This window comes from Paroedura picta, chromosome 2 (genome assembly GCF_049243985.1).
Source record: "Paroedura picta isolate Pp20150507F chromosome 2, Ppicta_v3.0, whole genome shotgun sequence".
Taxonomy (NCBI): domain Eukaryota; kingdom Metazoa; phylum Chordata; class Lepidosauria; order Squamata; family Gekkonidae; genus Paroedura; species Paroedura picta.
This window is the reverse complement of record NC_135370.1, coordinates 22,851,583-22,871,450: the sequence shown is the minus strand read 5'-3', so window position 1 is coordinate 22,871,450 and position 19,868 is coordinate 22,851,583. Positions and strand designations below refer to the sequence as shown.

At 44.6% G+C, this 19,868-nt stretch overlaps 1 protein-coding gene and 1 long non-coding RNA gene across 10 annotated transcripts in view; both read right to left on the bottom strand.

The window, feature by feature from the left end:
- Positions 1-409: 409 nt before the first annotated feature.
- On the bottom strand, positions 410-11,093 carry LOC143828614 (uncharacterized). Its single transcript, XR_013227765.1, has 3 exons — positions 11,048-11,093; positions 10,765-10,842; positions 410-460 (listed from the first exon to the last, which is right to left on the bottom strand). It is a non-coding gene; the product is annotated as an uncharacterized LOC143828614 (long non-coding RNA).
- A 3,102-nt stretch (positions 11,094-14,195) lies between these two features.
- The window catches only part of GULP1 (GULP PTB domain containing engulfment adaptor 1), a 267,536-nt gene continuing 261,863 nt past the window's right edge, over positions 14,196-19,868 (bottom strand). For all 9 annotated transcript variants that reach the window (XM_077319443.1, XM_077319442.1, XM_077319440.1 and 6 more), the window contains one exon: positions 14,196-18,014. In XM_077319443.1, the coding sequence (XP_077175558.1) occupies positions 17,993-18,014 (22 nt within the window). In that variant the 3' untranslated portion in view covers positions 14,196-17,992. The remainder of the gene's footprint in view (positions 18,015-19,868) is intronic.

Sequence of the window (19,868 nt, the reverse complement as noted above, 5' to 3'; positions counted from 1 at the left end):
CTTTTAATGCAGCCCAGGGCTTTCTTGTGCAGTGCCCACTGATTCGGTTCATGGTGTGGTTTGTGGCTCAGCTAAGAGGAATTAACCGAGACCTTGCTATGGGACATTTGGGTAATATAGCAGGGTTCTGTGTAGTCATAGAAGAAAGAATGGACATAATAATGGTTTCTAAAAGAATACATGGAATAGTGGAGGTAGAGAAAGAAGCACTTTTCTCCTTTCCTCATAATACAAGAACTCCTGGGTAATCATTGGAACCGAGGACATAGCGGCATTTCCGCACATTGGTAAAATGAGCGTCGCACCCGCGGAATGGCAAAGTGCATTATATCTCCCCCTGCCCCCCGGCCTTCCTCACCTTTTTGCTCTCTTGCCTTTGTCTGCCTTTTTTTTGCGCTTCTTACCCTTATCGCCTGCTGCTGGAAGAGAGCAGTGCACCTTATACGCATTGTGCTTCCACCTGTCAATTAATTCAAGAAATCAGTCTCCTTTCTCCAACAGTTTAAAGTCCCACGATGCCCGCTAACTTAAAAAAAAAAATCATACCTCTCCGTTGCAATGCTTATGCATAGAATCATATATGCGTAGTGCTTTTGAAGGCCACCTCTTATGGGATCACGAGTAGGCTTGTGCACCAAGGGTCCGATTTGGCCACTTTGGCGCCAATGGAAGTAAACGGTGCCATAGACTATAATGGGAATGTCAACATTCTTGTCTTTCCTGGGGCCTGGGGTTTTTAGGTACATCCTCCAAACTTTCATGGTAGCTCTGGGAGGCTCTCCCCGGACTCCCCTCCAAATTTCAAAATGATTGGTCCAAGGGGTCCACGTCTAGGGGCTCTCGAAGGGAGTGCCCCCATCCCTCCATTATATCCAATGGAGATGGTTTAGAAATAGGCTGACCGTATTTCCTTGATACAAAAAGGGAACATTGGTATGCCGAAAATGGGACAGGAGTTAAGTGTTCTGTATTCATGAAGGTAAGATGGTTAAAAAAAAGGTCTCATAAATATATTGAGCTTACCATTATTCTTCAGTGGCAGAACCCATGAAAAAATTTAGGTAGACGTGGGCCAGAATAACTCAGCTAGGGGGAAAGGGTTTTTAACCATGTCTAATTACGGGAAACTTTTCTTAAAGTATCCCCAGGGTCCATTGCATGCCTGCAAATAAATCAACATTTTAAAGTCTCTCTCATTTTAAAACCCCCCTCTCCTTCTCCTTCTCCTTCTCCTTCTCCTTCTCCTTCTCCTTCTCCTTCTCCTTCTCCTTCTCCTTCTCCTTCTCCTTCTCCTTCTCCTTCTCCTTCTCCTTCTCCTTCTCCTCCTCCTCCTCCCTCTCCTTCTCCTTCTCCTTCTCCTTCTTCTCCTTCTCCCTCTCCCTCTCCCTCTCCCTCTCCCTCTCCCTCTCCCTCTCCCTCTCCCTCTCCCTCTCCCTCTCCCTCTCCCTCTCCTTCTCCTTCTCCTTCTCCTTCTCCTTCTCCCTCTCCCTCTCTCCCCCCCCCCCAGGCCAAAAGGGGCTCCTGTGACTGCAAATTTACAAACTGCTCATGCTCCATGACCTTTTGCATCATAGGCCCAAATTCCAACCATTTAACAGAAATCAAATCTAAATGAAAATGACACAGGTTACATTAGCAAAAGCAAAAACTAAGGCCACAGCAAGTATATACCCTTTATGAAAAAGGGGACAAAATACATGTTTTTATTAAAATGAGGGGATGACTAAGAAATGTGAAGGGTACTATTCCCTTCTAAAGGCTACCTGTAGTCAGCCTATTGAGAACAGATTGAAGGAAGTACTTCACACAAAGAGTAATTCACATGTAGAATTCCCTGGCACAGGAAGTGGTGGCAGCTATAAGTATAGGCAGCTTCAAGAGTGAATTGAACAAACATATGGAGCAGTGGCCTATAAGTGGCTATAAGCCAAAAGGTGTAAATGGAATACACTATATGAGGGGGGAGGGGTTGGGGGCCACAATGAGAGGGCTTTTGGAGTTCTGGTCCCGGTGTTGGACCTCCTGATGGCACCTGGGTACTGGCCACTGTGTAAAGCAGAGGGTTGGACTGGATGGGCCATTGACCTGATCCAACATGGCTTCTTTTATGTTCTTATGTCTAGGGCAGTGATACTCTGTATTCTTGGTGCTTGGGGGGCCACAGTGGAAGGGCTTGTGGAGTTCAGGTCCGGCTGATGGACCTCCTGATGGCACTTGGCTTTTGGCCACTGTGTGAAGCAGAGTGTTGGGCTGGATGAGCCATTGGCTTGATCCAACATGGCTTCTCTTATGTTCTTACGACAGTAGGCATTATCCCTTGCTGTGGGCTCTGCACTCCATAGACCCTATCCTGCTCAGGCTCCACCCCTAAACCTCCCCACCCAGAGTTGGCAACCCTATAGCATGGTATACCCTTTTTATAACACCAGTGTGTAATGTACAACTTAATGATGATTATTTGACAGTTTCATCTCATTGTACCAAGCCCTTGGATGTCCCAGTTGTTTAAGACAGTCACAGTCGTTTCTGCTGGGGGGGGGAGGGGACTGAAGATTCTGTTTCATACCAATGATGTTTATACTGGTGAAACATTGAAATTGTGGGTCTTGTGGTTATCACTGCCGTGTTCCTGCTTGTATCTGTGTAGGAACAGTTCCATCATGCCTTTTAGCCTTGGCTACTCATTAAATATTTGTAATTAAAGCTGTGCAGACTGAAGCCCCTGGTGTACTTATAATCAGCAAAACAAGAACTGTATACTTCCCCTTCAAGGTATCTCAATTTCTAATGGGAGAGAACTCTTCTTGCTTCCATTCACAAGTGTTGGAATACACACGCTCTGTAGTGTACATGATCCAAAAGATTATCTTATCAGGGGAGATGTGTATTGAGCATAGGTAGAATAGGAATTTCCTGTTATTTTAAAAATAATCTCCAGCGTCCTGATTGGCTTAGTTGGAGACTTCCTGCTTCTTTGAGCACACTTCCTCCCTGCTTGCCTCCAGAACAGGGTGAATGCATGCAGAACAAAAGGCAGACAGACAATATTATCTCCTTTCATCATTTCAGGATTCTTAGCCTACTGCTGGGTTCAGAATAGCTGACGACTTCCTTTATTCCTGAGTCTCAGGTGACCCAGCATGACCACTATGGCTACACAGACTCCTTTCCTTATTTAATTTTTTTCAAGTGGATAACTGGGGAATGGTTCAAGTCAAGGAATGGGAGTTGCAAGGAATTGGGTTGCCAATTCTGGGTTGGGAAATACCTGCAGATTTTGGGGGTGGAGCCTGAGGACAGCAGAGTGTGGGGAAGGAAGGACGTTCAGCAGTAAGTTCCGCCCTCCAAAGCAGCCATTTTCTCTTCATTCATTCATTCATTCATTCATTCATTCATTCATTCATTCATTCATATTTTAATTTATACCCCGCCCCTCCTGAAATAATCAGCCCAGGGCGGCTTACATCAAGATAAAAGACTAAAATACAACAATTGCCATAAACCCCAGTAAACTACTAAAACAATCTAAAATTTCCATCACATGGCGGAGCCCCATTTCTCCCCTACACCAGTCAGTGGATCACCTATCCTAACTGCATCTGTCCTCTAGTACAACCCAATAGATTACAAAAAATTTTTTTTAGGGACTCTTCCTCACTAGCCTCAACCAAAAGCCTGGTGTCAAGTGCAGCAAGAACTCACAACAAGCTTCTATGAAAAGAAAGTGTTTATTGAGAAGTTACTTCAGACACCTAAACTGGAAAAGTCAATTCTGCCAAACGTTACATTAGCCATCCCTTATCAAGGCAATTCTCCCGCCCAAAACTTGAAGGTTCCCAAGGGAGGGGGGAGAGGAGCACCAGGTGCAATAACCAGGGAGTGTTACTTCTCGCACGTCCTTGGGCACCCTGGCGCCTACTGACAAGATAACTACTTTTGTTACACAGAGCAGGCCTTTCGGCCAGTTCAAAAGACAAATAGTTCACAGCAAATCATGATAGCAGGGTACAGCAGACAGGTTTCGATTTCAGGCAGGCAGCTAAAAACACAGAGGGTCGAAGTTACCAAAGACCCAAAAGCGAAAGGTAAAATATAGGCTAAGCAAACATGGAGAAACCCAGGCCAATCTAATAATTCATGGCAGCAAGCAGGCACTGATCCTGACACCTGGCAAAAAAGATCCATCTTACAGGTCCTGCAGAATATTGATAGCTCCATCAGGTTCTTATATGTCGCTTTTCTCTACCTGAAGGAGTCTCAAAGCGGCTTCCAACTGCCTTCCCTGTGGGGGATGTGAGGCTGAGAGAGCCCTGATATTCCTGCTCAGTCAGAGCAGTTTTCCCAGTGCTGTGGCGAGCCCAAGGTACACAACTCTGCAGGTCCCTCTTGTAGATACACATCTCTGCAGGTCCCTCTTGTAGAGGCCATGCTCTCAGCCTCCCACACACCTGATGCCAGATAGGCCAGCCATTTGTGGTGAGGAAAGGGCTCTTTAGGTTAGGCATCTTTCTGTCCTTGGACTGCAGCCTGAATGGGAACTGGAGCGACTGCAATAAATGTAATTAAATACATGTAATAAATACATATAAGCTTCTTTATTTATTTATTTGCAATATACTGCTTGGGAAATGTATTGACTGCACTCAGTATTATGACTGGGCAAAGCATCAATGCCTTATTGGTGAAAAGCAGGGTAAGAAATGTCCTACAGGCATAGAAAGTGATGGTGGAGACAAGATGGACTTAACCCAAAGCCAAAACGCCTGCGTTCCTTCCTTGTGTCTACAAACGCTTGCACAAAGTGGAAAGGCCCTCTTGGGATGGCGCTACACCCAACTGTTTTTACAAGGGTTGTCAGGAAGGACCTGGCGACCAGTGAGAGGCTAGGGATGAGGGTGGCCACTGCCAAAAGGATGACATCACTTCTAGGGGAAATCCAGATGCAATACCTTCTAGGAATTGTCAAAAACTTTATGGTGAAAAACAGCAAAAGTTTATGACAATTCCTAGAGAGGACTGATATCAGTTCCAGATCTGGACGTGAAGTCATGCTGTTGGTGCAATAGCTTTTTAAGGAAATTCTTCTGTTACAGGAGAAACGGGAGCCAAGGTCTCTCTCCCTACCCTCTCCCGGTGGGGCCCAGTATGTACCAGTATGTGGTTTGAGCCCTTAAACCGCTGGCCTTTCCACTTCTCCTCTTTCCCATGTCCCTCATTCTGGTTCTAAGCTTGGCCTGCTCAATCTACTTTGACTAGAAGCCAAGTGGTGTCATGTTTTATATCCGGAACATCAAGCAAGGGTCAGTTGGCTGCCGTCTGCCTGACCTCTGCCAGTTCCATTTTTGTGGTTTGGTGAAGCAGATGGACACAATGCAGATGTTCTGACCTCTCTGGTTGAGTGCAGCATCTCTAGAAGAAGCCAGTCATCATCCCTCCATCCCACCCCTGGCTGTCTCAGATGCAGACACAAAAAAATCTTCCGGTGTCTAAAAACGGAGTGTGTGGATGACGGGCAGACAAACTCCACATGGAATGGTGCTGATATAACCTGGCATAGAACAGCTGTGGTGAGTTTCATTCACAACCAATTTATTAACTGGAAAGATGGAAGGAAATGCGATTTGGCCTTTCTCCTCAGGGCTTGCTGAGCAAGCTATTGCTTCAGGGTCGACTTCGACTCCAGAGACCTTCCTGGTAGACATCAACCTCCTTGCAGCAAATTTCTCCTTGCCCCTAAGCCGTGTAATTTAGTCAGAAGTATGAACTGGGACCATCTTATTTCCCTAACTCAGGCACTTTACTAAGCTGCAAGAGGGCTTGGTGGTGGTGCATCAGCTTCGCATGCAGAAGGTCCCAGGTTCAATCTCCAACATCTCCAGTTAAGAGGACCAAGTAGTAGGTGATGAAAAAGAACTCTGCCCGAGTCCCTGGAGAACTGCTGCCAGTCTGAATGGACAATCTTGAGCTCGGTGGATGGTCTGATTCAGTATAGAGCAGCTTCATTCAGAAAGCCATTTTGGTTTAGTGATAGAGCCTCTGCTTAGCATGCTGAAGGTTCCAGGTTCAATCCCTGGTATCTCTAGTTTAAAAGGCCCAGGTAGGAGGTGATGGGAACGACATCTACCAGAGACCCTGGAGAGCTATTATTTTTCTTTCTTTGAAAAATAAAAAAGAAAGAAAATGCTAGAAAACCTGACCTTATATAGATCTTAGGTATAATATACCTCTGGTGGCTTAGTCAGTAAGGCATTTTCCTGAGAGTCACAGCTTTGTAGGTTCAAGCCTTGCTAGGGGATGTCTTATTCTCCCCTCCCCCACATAGGAGTGTTGTTCTTGTTGTTTTTTGCTTTTGAAAAGTAAATGGACCATTTTTAAAGCATGAGCTTTTCAAAAGCAAAAATAATAATTACAATTTAAAAATGGTTGCTATTTTTAAAACATGATTTTTTCAAAAGTAAAAGTGTATGTGTAGGGGGAAGGGGAATTAAGAAGACCCCCCCCCAACAAATCTTGAGCCCACAAAGCTGTGATCCCCAGGTAAGTGTCTTACCGACTGAGCCATCACAGAAGAAATACATCCCAGCAATCCACTTTGCAACTGGATTTTACTGTGTGAAATGGCCAAATCTAGTTGCGAACAGTTGCTGAAACGGCATTCTTTAGCATTATTAATCTGACCAGATGAAGGTATTGTTTTTTACAGGAGCTTTAACTGAGAAAGTAATCACACACAATTACAAGACGGTCGGGGCTTAACCTACTGTAACTCCTTCAATTTTTGTACTTCACAGTAACTTACGAATGAGCTGAGGAAGACTTGCGAAACTGGATCATATCCGATCTTTGACATTAGTGAGAAGATATTTTTCATCTTACTCCGCTTTATGATGTGAAGGCATATCGTGTCTTCCAGATTAAACGAAAGACTGAAATACATTTAAGTCAGCTTATTGGAACGCCTATGCGATTGTTGAGCCACATGATTTTCTTCTTTGATGACTTGACTGAGAAGGCAGCAATAATGTTACGATTTGCCATAAAGACGTGACAGCTCAAACTGCAGATCTAATATTTGTCCGACCTCGATCTTCTTAAACTGCTTATAATGGTTGTATATATTTACATATAATGATGATTGTAAGAGCCTCTTGTGGCGCAGAGTGGTAAGGCAGCCGTCTGAAAGCTTTGCCCATGAGGCTGGGAGTTCAATCCCAGCAGCCGGCTCAAGGTTGACTCAGCCTTCCATCCTTCCGAGGTCGGTAAAATGAGTACCCAGCTTGCTGGGGGGTAAATGGTAATGACTGGGGAAGGCACTGGCAAACCACCCCGTATTGAGTCTGCCATGAAAACGCTGGAGGGCGTCACCCCAAGGGTCAGACATGACTCGGTGCTTGCACAGGGGATACCTTTACCTTTAATGATGATTGTGAGTGGGTGGACAGAACCGAGGTCTTCCCTCTGTCGCAATAACTACTCAGTAAATGGAGTGACGAGCCAAGAAACTTTGACATATGGCAAAGGCAGCCATGGTCATTTGCTGTGGAACAAGAGTCCTGGGACACCGTCAACACTGAAATAGCCCTGGTAATCTGTAAAATGCTACAGGGAGTCTTTTCCGTTTCATTCAAACCAAATTTTACCTCAGGCCTGTTCTTTCAGTCCTTCATCCGTTATTTGATGAAGGCCACTGCTTTTCTTATCGTTTCCCCACCCTTCGTGAGATGTCACGATTGGCTTGGTGTTCCTAAAGAAAAGAAGAGGCCGACCACACCTTCCCCTCCTCTCTCTTCCAGGTCTCTCAGCACTTAGAGAACAGATGGGAGTTAGCCAAAGGACAAAAGACCGACGCTCGGAAGCCATGCCAGGTTGGATAAGGAGCACTGCTCTTTCTTGCACACCAGAGTGTTCTTTGAGCCAAGGCACGTCAGACTCAAGAACACAAGAACTCTGCTGGGACAGACCAAAGATCTGTCTAGCCCCGTTTCTTGCTTCTCCCCAATTGCCCCTGGAAAGGCCACAAGATGGGTGCAGATGCTGAAGACCTCCTCTGTTGTTGCCCCACAGCCAGGGGCAGTATTCAGGGTACACTGCCTCCGAACAAGGAGGTTCCTGTTTGGCCGTCATCATTGGCCTAATGACACTGAGAGTGGGAGCTTTTGCACTGAATTTCATGAGGTGGGCTCCATATTAGACATTCTTATATCAACACATATCAGTTCTAGATTTTTTTTTTACTGCCAAGTGCATTTAAACGGATTTGACCACTGAGGAGGCCCCCCAGGGATTGAAACATGTCTGTTTTTTGGTCCTTGTGTGTTCCAGGTGTTTATGTTGATTCTGCACTTGCTGTACCATACAACAGATGCAATTGAAATTTTCTCAGTGTTTTTAGCTCTCTCTCTCTCTCTCTCTCACACACACACACACACACACACACACACAAGCCTACAGTATAGTACAGAACATTTTTAAAAGTCTTGTTGGGGCTCGAGAGTCACAGTTTTGTGAGACAGTGATGTCTCCATCAGCTCCTGGAAGGTTAAACAGCACAAGACAATGTTCCTTCGAACACTCCTGCAGGCTCCATTTAATTGTTTCCATATAAAAACAACAGCTAAGTGGTTTCAAGAAACAGAAGAATTCCATAATGTTTCTATAGGCAACAAAGGGTGTTTTGAGCCGCAACTGACTACTCCAACATTCTTCAGACAAATTTTGGAGTGTTCTGTGCCCTAACGTTATGTACTTAATGGAGATTTAATCTGTCTGTCTGTCTGTCTGTCTGTCTGTCTGTCTGTCTGTCTGTCTGTCTGTCTGTCTATCTATCTATCTATCTATCTATCTATCTATCTATCTATCTATCTATCATGCTCGGCATGGTCAGCGGCAAAAGGAAACGTGGTCGTCAAAGGATCTGCTGGCTCGACACGATCAAAGCTGACACAGGGATGACCATGAACCAACTAAAAGAAGCTGTCAGAGAAAGGGGCGCATGGCAAAGACTTTCCTATAGAATCGCTGAGGGTCAGACACGACTGAACGGATATCATCATCATCATCATCATCATCATCATCATCATCATCATCATCATCATCATCATCATCATCAAAGATCAGGATCCAGTGGGCAGTAGACTGGGAATTTCCGCACATAAGACTATATAGCGTTATGCCAGCTGAATGGTGTAGCGCTAAACATTATGGTGCCTCCAAGCCCCTCCTCACCTTTTTGCTGTCTCACTTTCATCTGCTGCCTTTTTGCGCTTCTCATCCCCCACAGGCAGCTGGAAATGGCAGACAAGAGCAATACGCTTTATATATATTGTTTATTAGAAGGATTTTAGTTAAAAAAATTATAATCAGACTTTATTAAGTACAGCATGTCAGTGTAAACAAGCAGCACAAAACACTAAAGCCAGCTTTCTACCTGAAGCTTAGAAATCCAGATCAGGTGGTACCACCTTACATTGCTGCACATGAAGGCCACTATTCAAATGTCCAAATTATGTTCCAGCAGCAAAAACATAGAAGTGAGTGGGATTCCTTGTATGCTCCCACCCTGGGGACCCATGTCCAGAGTACAGTTGGACAGCAGAATCTGGTGAAATGGCTGGGTTTTAGTGGGCTGCCCTAAGTACACCACTGAGATCCACCAAGATCCCTCCTCTACCCAAACTCGACCCATAGATCTCCAGGAATTTCCCAATCTGGAGATGGCAAATTGGCAACCCTAGCTGAAAGTCTTTGCCAGTTGACCTGAACAGGCAAGCTGTTCCTCAGGATACCATGAAGGCCTTTAAGAGTGGTTTGAATGAAGCCCCAAAGCAAACTGGTAGCTGATAAAAGTGGCATCATGTACACATGGCAGGATCACCTCATCAACAAGCCAGCGGCTGTGTTTGGCCACCGGCTGAGTTTCCAGGGCAGCTCCTCAAAGAAGGCCCTGATGACAACCCTAATATTCCTGGCTGACCACCAGGATCTCCTTAGAGAGCCCTTCAAAGTTTCCTCAGAACATTCTGGAAATGGCCAAGCGCCATGAAGTTTCAAGTGTGGATCATTTGAAGGGTCCTGTAACTCTCGACGAACAGGTAAGCTACCCTCACCCAAGGACTGAAAATGTATTCTGAGCATAAGGGCTTTTAACTCCAGCCTTCTCAAGAAATTGCTTGGCAAGATGGCCACAACTGTGAGGCAGCAAAAATGACAGCTTGGGCTGCCTGGCAAGGAGGCATTATCCTAGCTGGCAGTCTACGCTGTCATTTGGGAGAGTAACCATCATGGATTTAAACATGTAGCTCTCTGCTGTTGGCTAACCTTAAAGCATAGTTGTGGGTCTTTTCATCACAGTGACTGATTGCACTAGAGTGGCTGTGGAATCCTATATGCTTTAATTGTAAACTTTGGAAGCCTTGGCATTTGTTCTTCAAATGCATGTTTGCTTAATTGAGAATGAACATTTGCTTTGCTGAAGAACAAAAGGAAAAGAACATATGTAGTTGGGTTATTGCGGGGGGGAAAGTGTATACCCTGAAAAATTGAAGTTTCAGATTTTTGTGCTGTGTATCTTACAGGGCAACAAAACATTTGTTTGAGGAAGGAGGAGAAAAAAAGATGGAAACACCCAAGTTCTTCATTATTCTGCGATTTAGGGTGCATGAAGGATGAGGATTCATAGTGTATAACCTTCCTTAGTTACAAAGGGACGAGTATAACAGAAATGCTGGTCAGATATGCGAACACCATGCAACACATTTCACTCACGTTTATCGAAGTTTCATAGTTCGTTCAAAACTGTGGCAAGCTGTCATATTCCTGGAAACTTGGTTGCTCTCCCAACTCCTTAAATAAATTTTATAGGATATCAAATAAGCTGCATTTCCCTCCCTCCCTCCCTCTCTCTCTTTTTTGATGTGGAACACATCTTCTGGTGCAGCCCCTGAGACGAAAATGGGTAGAAATGTGACATCCCCCAAGGGAGTGCAACGTAAGAGGCTGGGGCAGCTGTAAGGCACCACAGCATGTGGACGGCTGGGGCAGCACATACCATTGTGGGAGGAGGCTGGGCCACCACTGTGCTACCTGAGGAGGCATGGGCAGTTGCAGAGTGGTGGCCACGTGGGCCTGTGCTGCCCTGGCTCCCCCAGGCCTGGGCACATTGTGAGGTGGCATGGAGGCTGGGCAGCCAGTGTCACCATGAAGATGAGGACGGGGGGAGGGGGAGGTCTTCTGGAGAAGCTTCTCATCAAAGGAAAGAATAGCTGGCGATGTATAGAGAATAGTGGCTCAGTGGATCAGATTGATCCTTCCTTCCTTCCTTCCTTCCTTCCTTCCTTCCTTCCATTACACTTTTATACTGTCCTCCCCTAAGGCTAAGGCTCTTGCTTCTAAGTTGTTTCCGAGCCCAACTTAAGGTGCTTCTAAGAGCTACCATCTGTTGGCCGAACCTACCTGTTTATTCCAGTCACCTGTGGAGGTGGTGCTTTGGGTTCCCCTGCCTTCTGTGGCTAGTGGGGTGGCAACCTGAGCAAGGGCCTTTTTGGTCACTGTGTTGAAACTTTGGACCTTTCTCCCTATGGAGATTCATCTCTCTCTCTATCCACTGGCAGGTCAGCACTTCTTCCAGAATTACAATGACATACCTTGGAGTTCGATCCCTGCAGCCGGCTCAAGGTTGACTCCGCCTTCCATCCTTCTGAGGTCGGTAAAATGAGTACCCAGCTTGCTGGGGGGTAAACGGTAATGACTGGGGAAGGGAATGGCAAAACCACTCCGTATTGAGTCTGCCAAGAAGACACTGGAGGGCGTCACCCCAAGGGTCAGGCATGGCTTGGTGCTTTCACAAGGGATACCTTTACCTTTTACCTTGGAATTATTCTTTTTAACGGATACACTGTTGAAATGATGGATGAATTTTCATTAATGCAAATGAGTCATTGCCACTGGAGAAAACTGATACATTTGATGTCTGGAGCTCTAGTAAGGCCCCCGGTTGAATCATAATCTATTGGCTATACCTGTGATGATATGGGCAAAAGAAACCTGTTTGCAATATGACTACCAGTTCTTTTTTTGCGCTTTGAATTTTTCTTTTTTTAAAAAGGTTAATGCGAAGATGTAATAAAATGTACCAGGCCCCCTCTTTTGGCCAAAAGTTTCCTAAAGCTATGAAATACCGCCAAATTCAAGGGGCTTTACTTTGAAACTGTGATCCTGCATGAAAATACATGCACTGCAGAATGTGACCCATAAACATTCATAGTTAACATCTGCAATGGGAATGTGAAAGTGGAATCTCGTTTTTGCTCAGAGGGAATCTGTTGGAAGTACAAACTGAGAACCTGTGTCTTAGGCCAAAGCCTTTCCAGGGAAATTAAACCACAAGAAATTGAAGCACCAGTACTTTCTCCAGGGAGGAGTCCTTGGAAATAGGATAGAGGTCAGGAATTCTTTTCCCCATTCCTCCAATCAATTGTCATCAGCAAACATATGCCCATAGTCCAGGACGGGCTATACTCCTGCAGTACTTCTGCATCAATCTGTTTTTGGCTTGGGGGCTGCAGGCATGCATTGCTTGCTGGATCCTGGCATCAATCAATTGGGATCTGATAATGTTGAGCAGTGGCTGAGCTTCCAAACCTTCTGCAAGAGCAGATTATTATTATTATTATTATTATTATTATTATTATTATTATTTAATTTTTAGACCGCCCTTCTCCAAATAGGTCTCAGGGCGGTTTACAACGTAAATAGTTAAAACACAATAAAATCCCCATAAAAACCCCAATTTACATCAACAAAAGTTACATATAACATATAGCGGCGGTGGTCACAATTCTGATCTTAGTTACCTGACTTCTCCCAAGTTCAGCCTGGTGGGGAGAATAATATTCAGAAGAGGGTGGCACCAATACAATAGATCTAACAATGATCTCGATGTCAGAGATCTCAATATTGGAGGGTGTCCTCTGATGGATTAGTGGGAGAGCTGCCCTGGCCTCAACCATATGCCTGGCGGAAGAGCTCCGTCTTGCAGGCCCTGTTACTCTGGACCAGGACCCACTCATGGAAGTGCCTGAAAACCCCTCTGCAGATGACCCATCTCTGTCTTCACCTCCATGTTTGAAGCTGGGTTTTTTGTACCCGACTTTTCACTACCAGAAGGGAGCCCCAAAGTGACTTACAAACACCTTTCCTTTCCTCTCCCCACGAGGCACCCTGAGAGGCAGGTGGGGCTGAGAGAGCTCTGACAGAACAGTGACTGGCTGAATGTCACCTGGGTGGCTGCATGTGGAGGATGGGGGAATCAAACCCAGTTCTCCAGGTTTGAGGGACAACTCTTAATCGCTACATCATGCTGATTCTCAAGAAGATAAATCTGTTTTTTTGTACCTCACTTCACACTACCCAAAGGAGCCTCAAAGACCATTTATGCACTGGAGGTTTCATGCCGGGCTGCAGGCTGGAGTTTTAGTCGTGGCAGGTCACCCCACCTCTTCCTGCACCCACATGGGGGAGCATTTGGCCCAGTGCACCTCATCTGCCCCCGATTTGTGCTCCTGCACAGGAGCTGGGTCAGTGAAGTTCGTAAAGTGAAGACCAGTGCGTAAATGGTCAAAGTGGCTTCCGATTGCTTATCCTTCTTCTCCCCACAATAGAAAACATGTGAGGTAGGTGGGGATGAGAGCGCTAAATAGGAACTGCTGTCAGAACAGCTCCAAGAGAACTGTAACATGCCCAAGGTCATGTGGAGGAGCGGGGAATCACACCTGGTTCTCTAGAGTAGAGACTGCTGCCCTTGACCACTACACCAAGCTCGCTCTCATGTTAATACCCTCTCTTTGAGATCATCAACATACTAAAAACAACATGGTTGATCATGGGAGGGGAGATACATGTGGACACTTTCTCTTTGTGTTGGCCCAGTGAAGACAACTTGGCAATTGGGTGGAGGTAGGCAGGGGGGGCACCATGATTGTCCCTGTTCCACCTCCCTGAATGATGAGTAAATATCCAGACAGGTCATCTCCTTTGACCACAATGAATACGGAATCAGTCTGCCCATGGTTGTACATAGGGTTTGAGCAGGGGCAAACAATATCAAATCTATACAAGAAAGACAGCTTCTAATTTTATATCCAGCTTTTATGCATATACCATTCGGATTTGATCAACATGCCATTTCACAAGACAGAATTATTTAAAACATTTATTTGAAGCAAAATTAAACATAGTTGAGATTACATAGAAATACTAATTTCAACCAAAGCACTAAACTGCTTTCATTAAAAATGTCACTTTCCGGTTGAATCAACTTCGGTCTTCTTGTATCGACTGATTAGAAAGAGCCGATTTTTGCAATTTGCAGAGTCAATTACCCATAAAAATCAGTAAAACAAAGATCCCCCCCCAAATGTGCAAATATTTTTTTTCCGACTGTTCTGATATACCGTCGATAGTAAATGGACCCTAAATATATGCTTTTTTTTTAAATGTAAAGCTTCTTGTTTAAAGTACAATAAAAAATACAAATTCTATTTGTTTAAAAAAGCCAGTAATGTGGCTACTAAACATCCTTGTTGTACAAATTGCAAAATACTATATGACAAACAAAAATTATAGACTTCTTCCTATGAAACATAGCCTACTCTACTTATTAGTGACTCACATGTCTCTATGTCAGCGGTGGCCAAACTGTGGCTCTCCAGATGTCTGTGGACTGCAATTACCATGAGCCCCAGCTGGCAGGGGTTCATGGTAATTGTAGTCTATGGACATCTGGAGAGCCACAATGTGGCCGCCCCTGATCTGCATTAACAGGCATGTAGGCCAGGATTTGAAGCGTGATATGGTGTCCGCTGGGGCCTCCTTTCCTCCAGAGCAGCCCTCCAGAGCAATACTTCATTATAGCTCTTGGGTTTGCACCCCAAAGGGAAAAAAACTAAGTGTCTTCCTATGCATGGACAGAAGCATGACCACAGTTGCTGCTAGATCCTGGCCGTAGACATAGATAATACATGCAAGTTGCCCAAATAATAAAGAAGGAAGACTTAAGACGATGCAGAACAAGACAGACTCAGGGGGAGCTCCATACCGAAGCAGATACCTAAACGAGTGCAGGATCTCCAGCGTCTCGGCATTCTGCAGAAGTCTCCTCTCCCAGGCTTGGTCTTCGCTTCAAGGTAATAATACTGCATAAATGCATTCTATTTTCTGTGTAAACCTTGCAATAAAAAGCTTAACAAAACTATATTTTGCAACCCAAGTACCAGAAAACTAGTTCCCCCCCTCCCCCACAAAAATATCCCCCCCCCGAATTAACATCTTAAATTTCTTCTCTGATTCCTCCGTCCGCCCCCTCCTTTAGCATCTTCAGTGAAAAAAGATGAGGATCCTGACGGGAAGGAGAAAGCTTGCCCAGAAATGAACTCTGCCTCTTTTGATTAACGTTGTGAATGATTGTGAGAAAAAGGCAAACGTGAAGAAACGTGTCGATCGAACGTATGCAAGGAGTGTACACACAACAGTGTTCACTTATTGCTCATTTAAAGGCCAGTGAAAAAGTATGCATAGATGTGGCAGCAATATGCCGGCTCGTGGTGAAGATGTTTCCGTACTTGATGACAAATCCCCCCTTCAAATAAAGGTCTTTGCAGCCAGATCCTGTTCAATTGCATGCAAGACTCCCAACACTTTCAAGGAGTTCAAACGTTCTCCGAGCAACTGTGATCAAACTGTTCACCTGCAACTGCTGCTACAGGAGGGGGTCCCAAACCTTTCTGAGCCCACAAGCACCATTTGAACTCATACGCGGGGAGGTGGGGGCACAGACACTAAACAGCTGCTGTAGGAGGTGAAGCCAATCATAAAATGGCTGCCACAGGAAGTGAAGCCAATCATAAAATGGCTGCCACAGGAAGTGAAGCCAATCACAAAATGGCTGCCACAGGAAGTGAAACCAATCACAAAATGGCTGCCACAGGAAGTGAAGCCAATCACAAAATGGCTGCCACAGGAGCTGAAACCAGTTGCACAATGGCTGCCACAACTGACCTTCTGTCACAACGTGAAGATCCTTGTTCGGTGATGGCAGCTTCTGATGAAGTGACATTAAAAAAAAATAATCTGCATGGCCAACTGAATCTCCTATGGCCAATCAGAAACCTTGCTGGACTAAACCCCATCTGATTCCACCCATTTTCTAAAACCCTTGACAGGACCCATGAAGATGTCAGTGGGCACCAGGTCACTCACAGGCACTAAATTGGGGACCCTTGCTATAGGATAGTCAACTGGGTGAGTTTCCATTCCAAGGACAATATACATAGTACTTAAATAAGAGTAATTTCCCTCTGTTGACACTCCTTAGAAGGCTACCGTTATTTATTTGTTCTTATGGCATGTGTGTTGTATAGGCAGGAGATCCTAGAATTGTCTGGCAGGCAGGGAAGGGATGTTTGGAGGTGGTCTGCCATTGCTTGGCTCTGCATCATGACCCTTAGCATTCCTTGGAAGTCTCCCATCCAGGGTCAAGCCTGCTTAGTTTCTGAGCTCAGGCTTCCCTGGGCTATCCTGGCCAAGGCAGAAGGCTAACAGTGCCATCTTAAGCAGAATTACACCAGTTTGCACCCTCTGACTTAAAATTGACTTAGAAGGGTGCACCTCTGTATACGAGGGCTTTGTAAATCTCATTTTCTTTGACGCAGAATTGGATCATGTGCCTTGAGATCATTCTTAGGGCTGCTAACATCCCAATGAGGACAACCACAACATTCTCGAAAATACATGTCAGGGCTTCCTCTCATGGGTTGGGTAAATGTCATCCTATAGAGGTGTGCCCAGGGAGAGCGGTTTCCCAATGCAAACAGCTGATTAACATAGCTAAAGAGGTCTCCTCATGTATGCGAGGAATTAAACTTCCCTGAATTCAACAGGGCTTCCTAATAAACTCCATGAGGAATGGGGTTGCAGGTCCCAATCCTAAACATCCTGAAGTCTATACTCATGCCTCCATGTTAACATATGGGTGAAAACAGACCCTTCCTTACCATGGAATTGCCACATAAAAATGTAGTTGTTTGAAACAAATCCCTCCAGTTACAAAAAATACTTTAGATTGTGAAGCATACGTCTATCGAACCAGAAGCATATCGAACCAGCAGTGCTGATCACTGGACCTTTTCAAACATTACTGATATGGCTGTTTGGGCACAGTTATTGATTAAAGTGTTCAGGTTTGACGAAAACTGACTGATATGTTCACGTCCAGTCAGAACAGCAATTGCATCGCGATCCATTGATTCCGATGCATGCAGAGAATGCTCCTGTTCATTTCTATACCAACCAATGATGTTCACGCATTAAATCCAGTCCTAATGATGAACAGGGGCAGTATGGTTGGCGCTTTTTGCCGTTGTGGAGGCCTGGGTTGTACTGCAACCTGTAACAGGACTTTATTCTGAGGCATTGCAGTCATGCGCAGTGGAGATTCCAATTTTGGGGAACTTAAGTATCGGCTGGCAGCGCTCTGCGAAAATGAGCCGACAGTTTGTTAGGACTCAGGTGGGGGAACTGTAGTTCAAAATGTTACCATTTCCAATAACCGTTCCAATGGATATTGTCTACCAACATAGAAGCAGTACGGATGGAAAGAAATTCCGGCAGCACCAGGCGTAGCAAAGAAGCAGCACAAAGTCATGGAGATTTCATATACAAGTGAAGCTCTTTACATTTGTACAGGGCTAATACTGGAGCCTATTTGGAGTTTTACAGAAGGAAAACCTCACAGAAAGTGAACAGGCTGAAAAACAATTTTTGGCACATTAACAGTTCTTTTTCTTTCCTCCTGTAATTCATTTTTCGAACTCTTTTTCTGTAAAAAAAAAACAAAAAAAACCCAACAACAACTGATTGTATAATTCTTCCAAATTTATCTTCTTGCATCAGCATCTGCTGTCTAGGGGATCAAGACAAAAGACGGTGCCTTCCAGAGTCAGTCCCATTTTGAACCCCTCCTGGAAGAAGAGAGAGAAAAGAATGATATTGGGCAAATGGATCATTGACGCATATCAGTTCAGTGCTGGCGTTAAATCGGAACTCAAGCTGGTGGGTGGTCTCGAAATATATGTTATTTATTTATTTACCCTCCACATGCGCTGCTGGAAATGGCGGATGAGAACAACACAGTTTATCCATGACTCTCTTTTGCTTGTCAATCAAGCTAGGCAGCCAATTCCCTTTATCCTTATTTTAAAGGTCCCACGATGCTTGCCAATTTTTAAAAAATTTATAATTCTCTGTTTAATTTTCAGCTTTTTATAATGCCATCCTTTATAGAATCACGAGTCTTGAATCTTAAAAAAATTACTCTTGTTCCTGAATTTTTTGAAGGGGGGACTATAGAGAGGCATGCTTTCTTTGACAACTTTAGGAGAAAATAATTTTTGGCTTTGCCTGCACAATTGTATGCCTATTGGTTGCTCCAGGCAGTTCGCTTAAAAAAAAATCCCGTCCCCGGGAGAAGGGAGAGGGAGGCGGTTGTGAGTGCAAGACATTGGAGGTAGAGATAGCACTTCTTCACTTCCATACATTTCTTTGGATTGTAGTATGCTGGTTGTCCGCTGGGGGAAAGCGCTTTTTAGGTTGGTGAATCCACTTTTTGGGATTTACCAACTTGCGCTTTAAAATGGTGGATTTAGCGTGAAGTTTGCTGGCTGGACACAGGGGGTTGGCAACATCATGTGGAGCACCCAGAATATGGCCTCTTCAGGGGGTAAGTATCACGCTAAATTTATCGTATGCGAAAAGGCCCACACAGTTCCAAAGGGCCTGCAAGATGAAGCTCTTCCACCACACTTATGGTTGAGGCCAGTCTGGACAAACTAACAATAAAACATTAATGGGACTCCGCCTGCAGTAGCTATAATAACAGCCACTCTTACAGACTTCCCTCCTGCCTATTCCCTAAAGGGAGGAAGAAAAGAGACCTACCAGACCGACCAAGCCATCAAGAACAAGCTCGCAGCTAGGGTCACTAACATTGTCTTGTTTAATATTTTAATTGTTGTTTTATGATTTAATTGTAATATGTATACATAAAGGTAGTGAACCACCCCAAGATGCCAGGTGCGATAGAGGCGGTCTAAAAATGTAACAATAAATAAATAAATAATAAATAAATAAATGAAATGAAATGAATGCACCAAGCCAGAAAATACCAAAAAAGCCAGTCTGCTGCATAACTAAATAATTTAGACATGTCATGTACTGGCAACAAGAACAGATGTCACAAAGCAACTGTTACATGGACAAGTACTTATGAATCGTCAGCACGGCTCTCCCAGCTCAATTAAAATATACTCAACAAATAATGCCATTATGAACAATTGAGAGAAAGATCACAGAATGTAGACATGGCTGCCAAAGCTTGCCAGCGCTATACAATTCTAAATGTGTCTTATCTTCTCCTAATAAGCAGCATTCAAGGAGGCTTCACACCCAACATGTGTTTCCCCTTGGAAAGCATGTGGGGAGAACCACCCAGGTGAGGCACCCGTACACAACTAGTGTCAGCAGAGAACGAGCATTTTATGCTGAAGATCATCTCTCTGGAGAAAGGAAAGGGGATGACCTGGTCTTCTACAGTGCTTTCCACATATGCTGAAGAATGCACTTTTGATCCACTTTCACTGCACTTTGCAAATAGATTTTGCTCTGGCAAAGTCCACGTTCAAATAACCACTAATGTGCATTGAAAGTGGACCAAAAGTGTGTCATCCAGGTTGTGTGAAACTGAGAAACCAGAGAGAAACATCACCGCAAGTATATATGAAAAAGGGTACAGCTTTCACACATGCACACTAAATAAT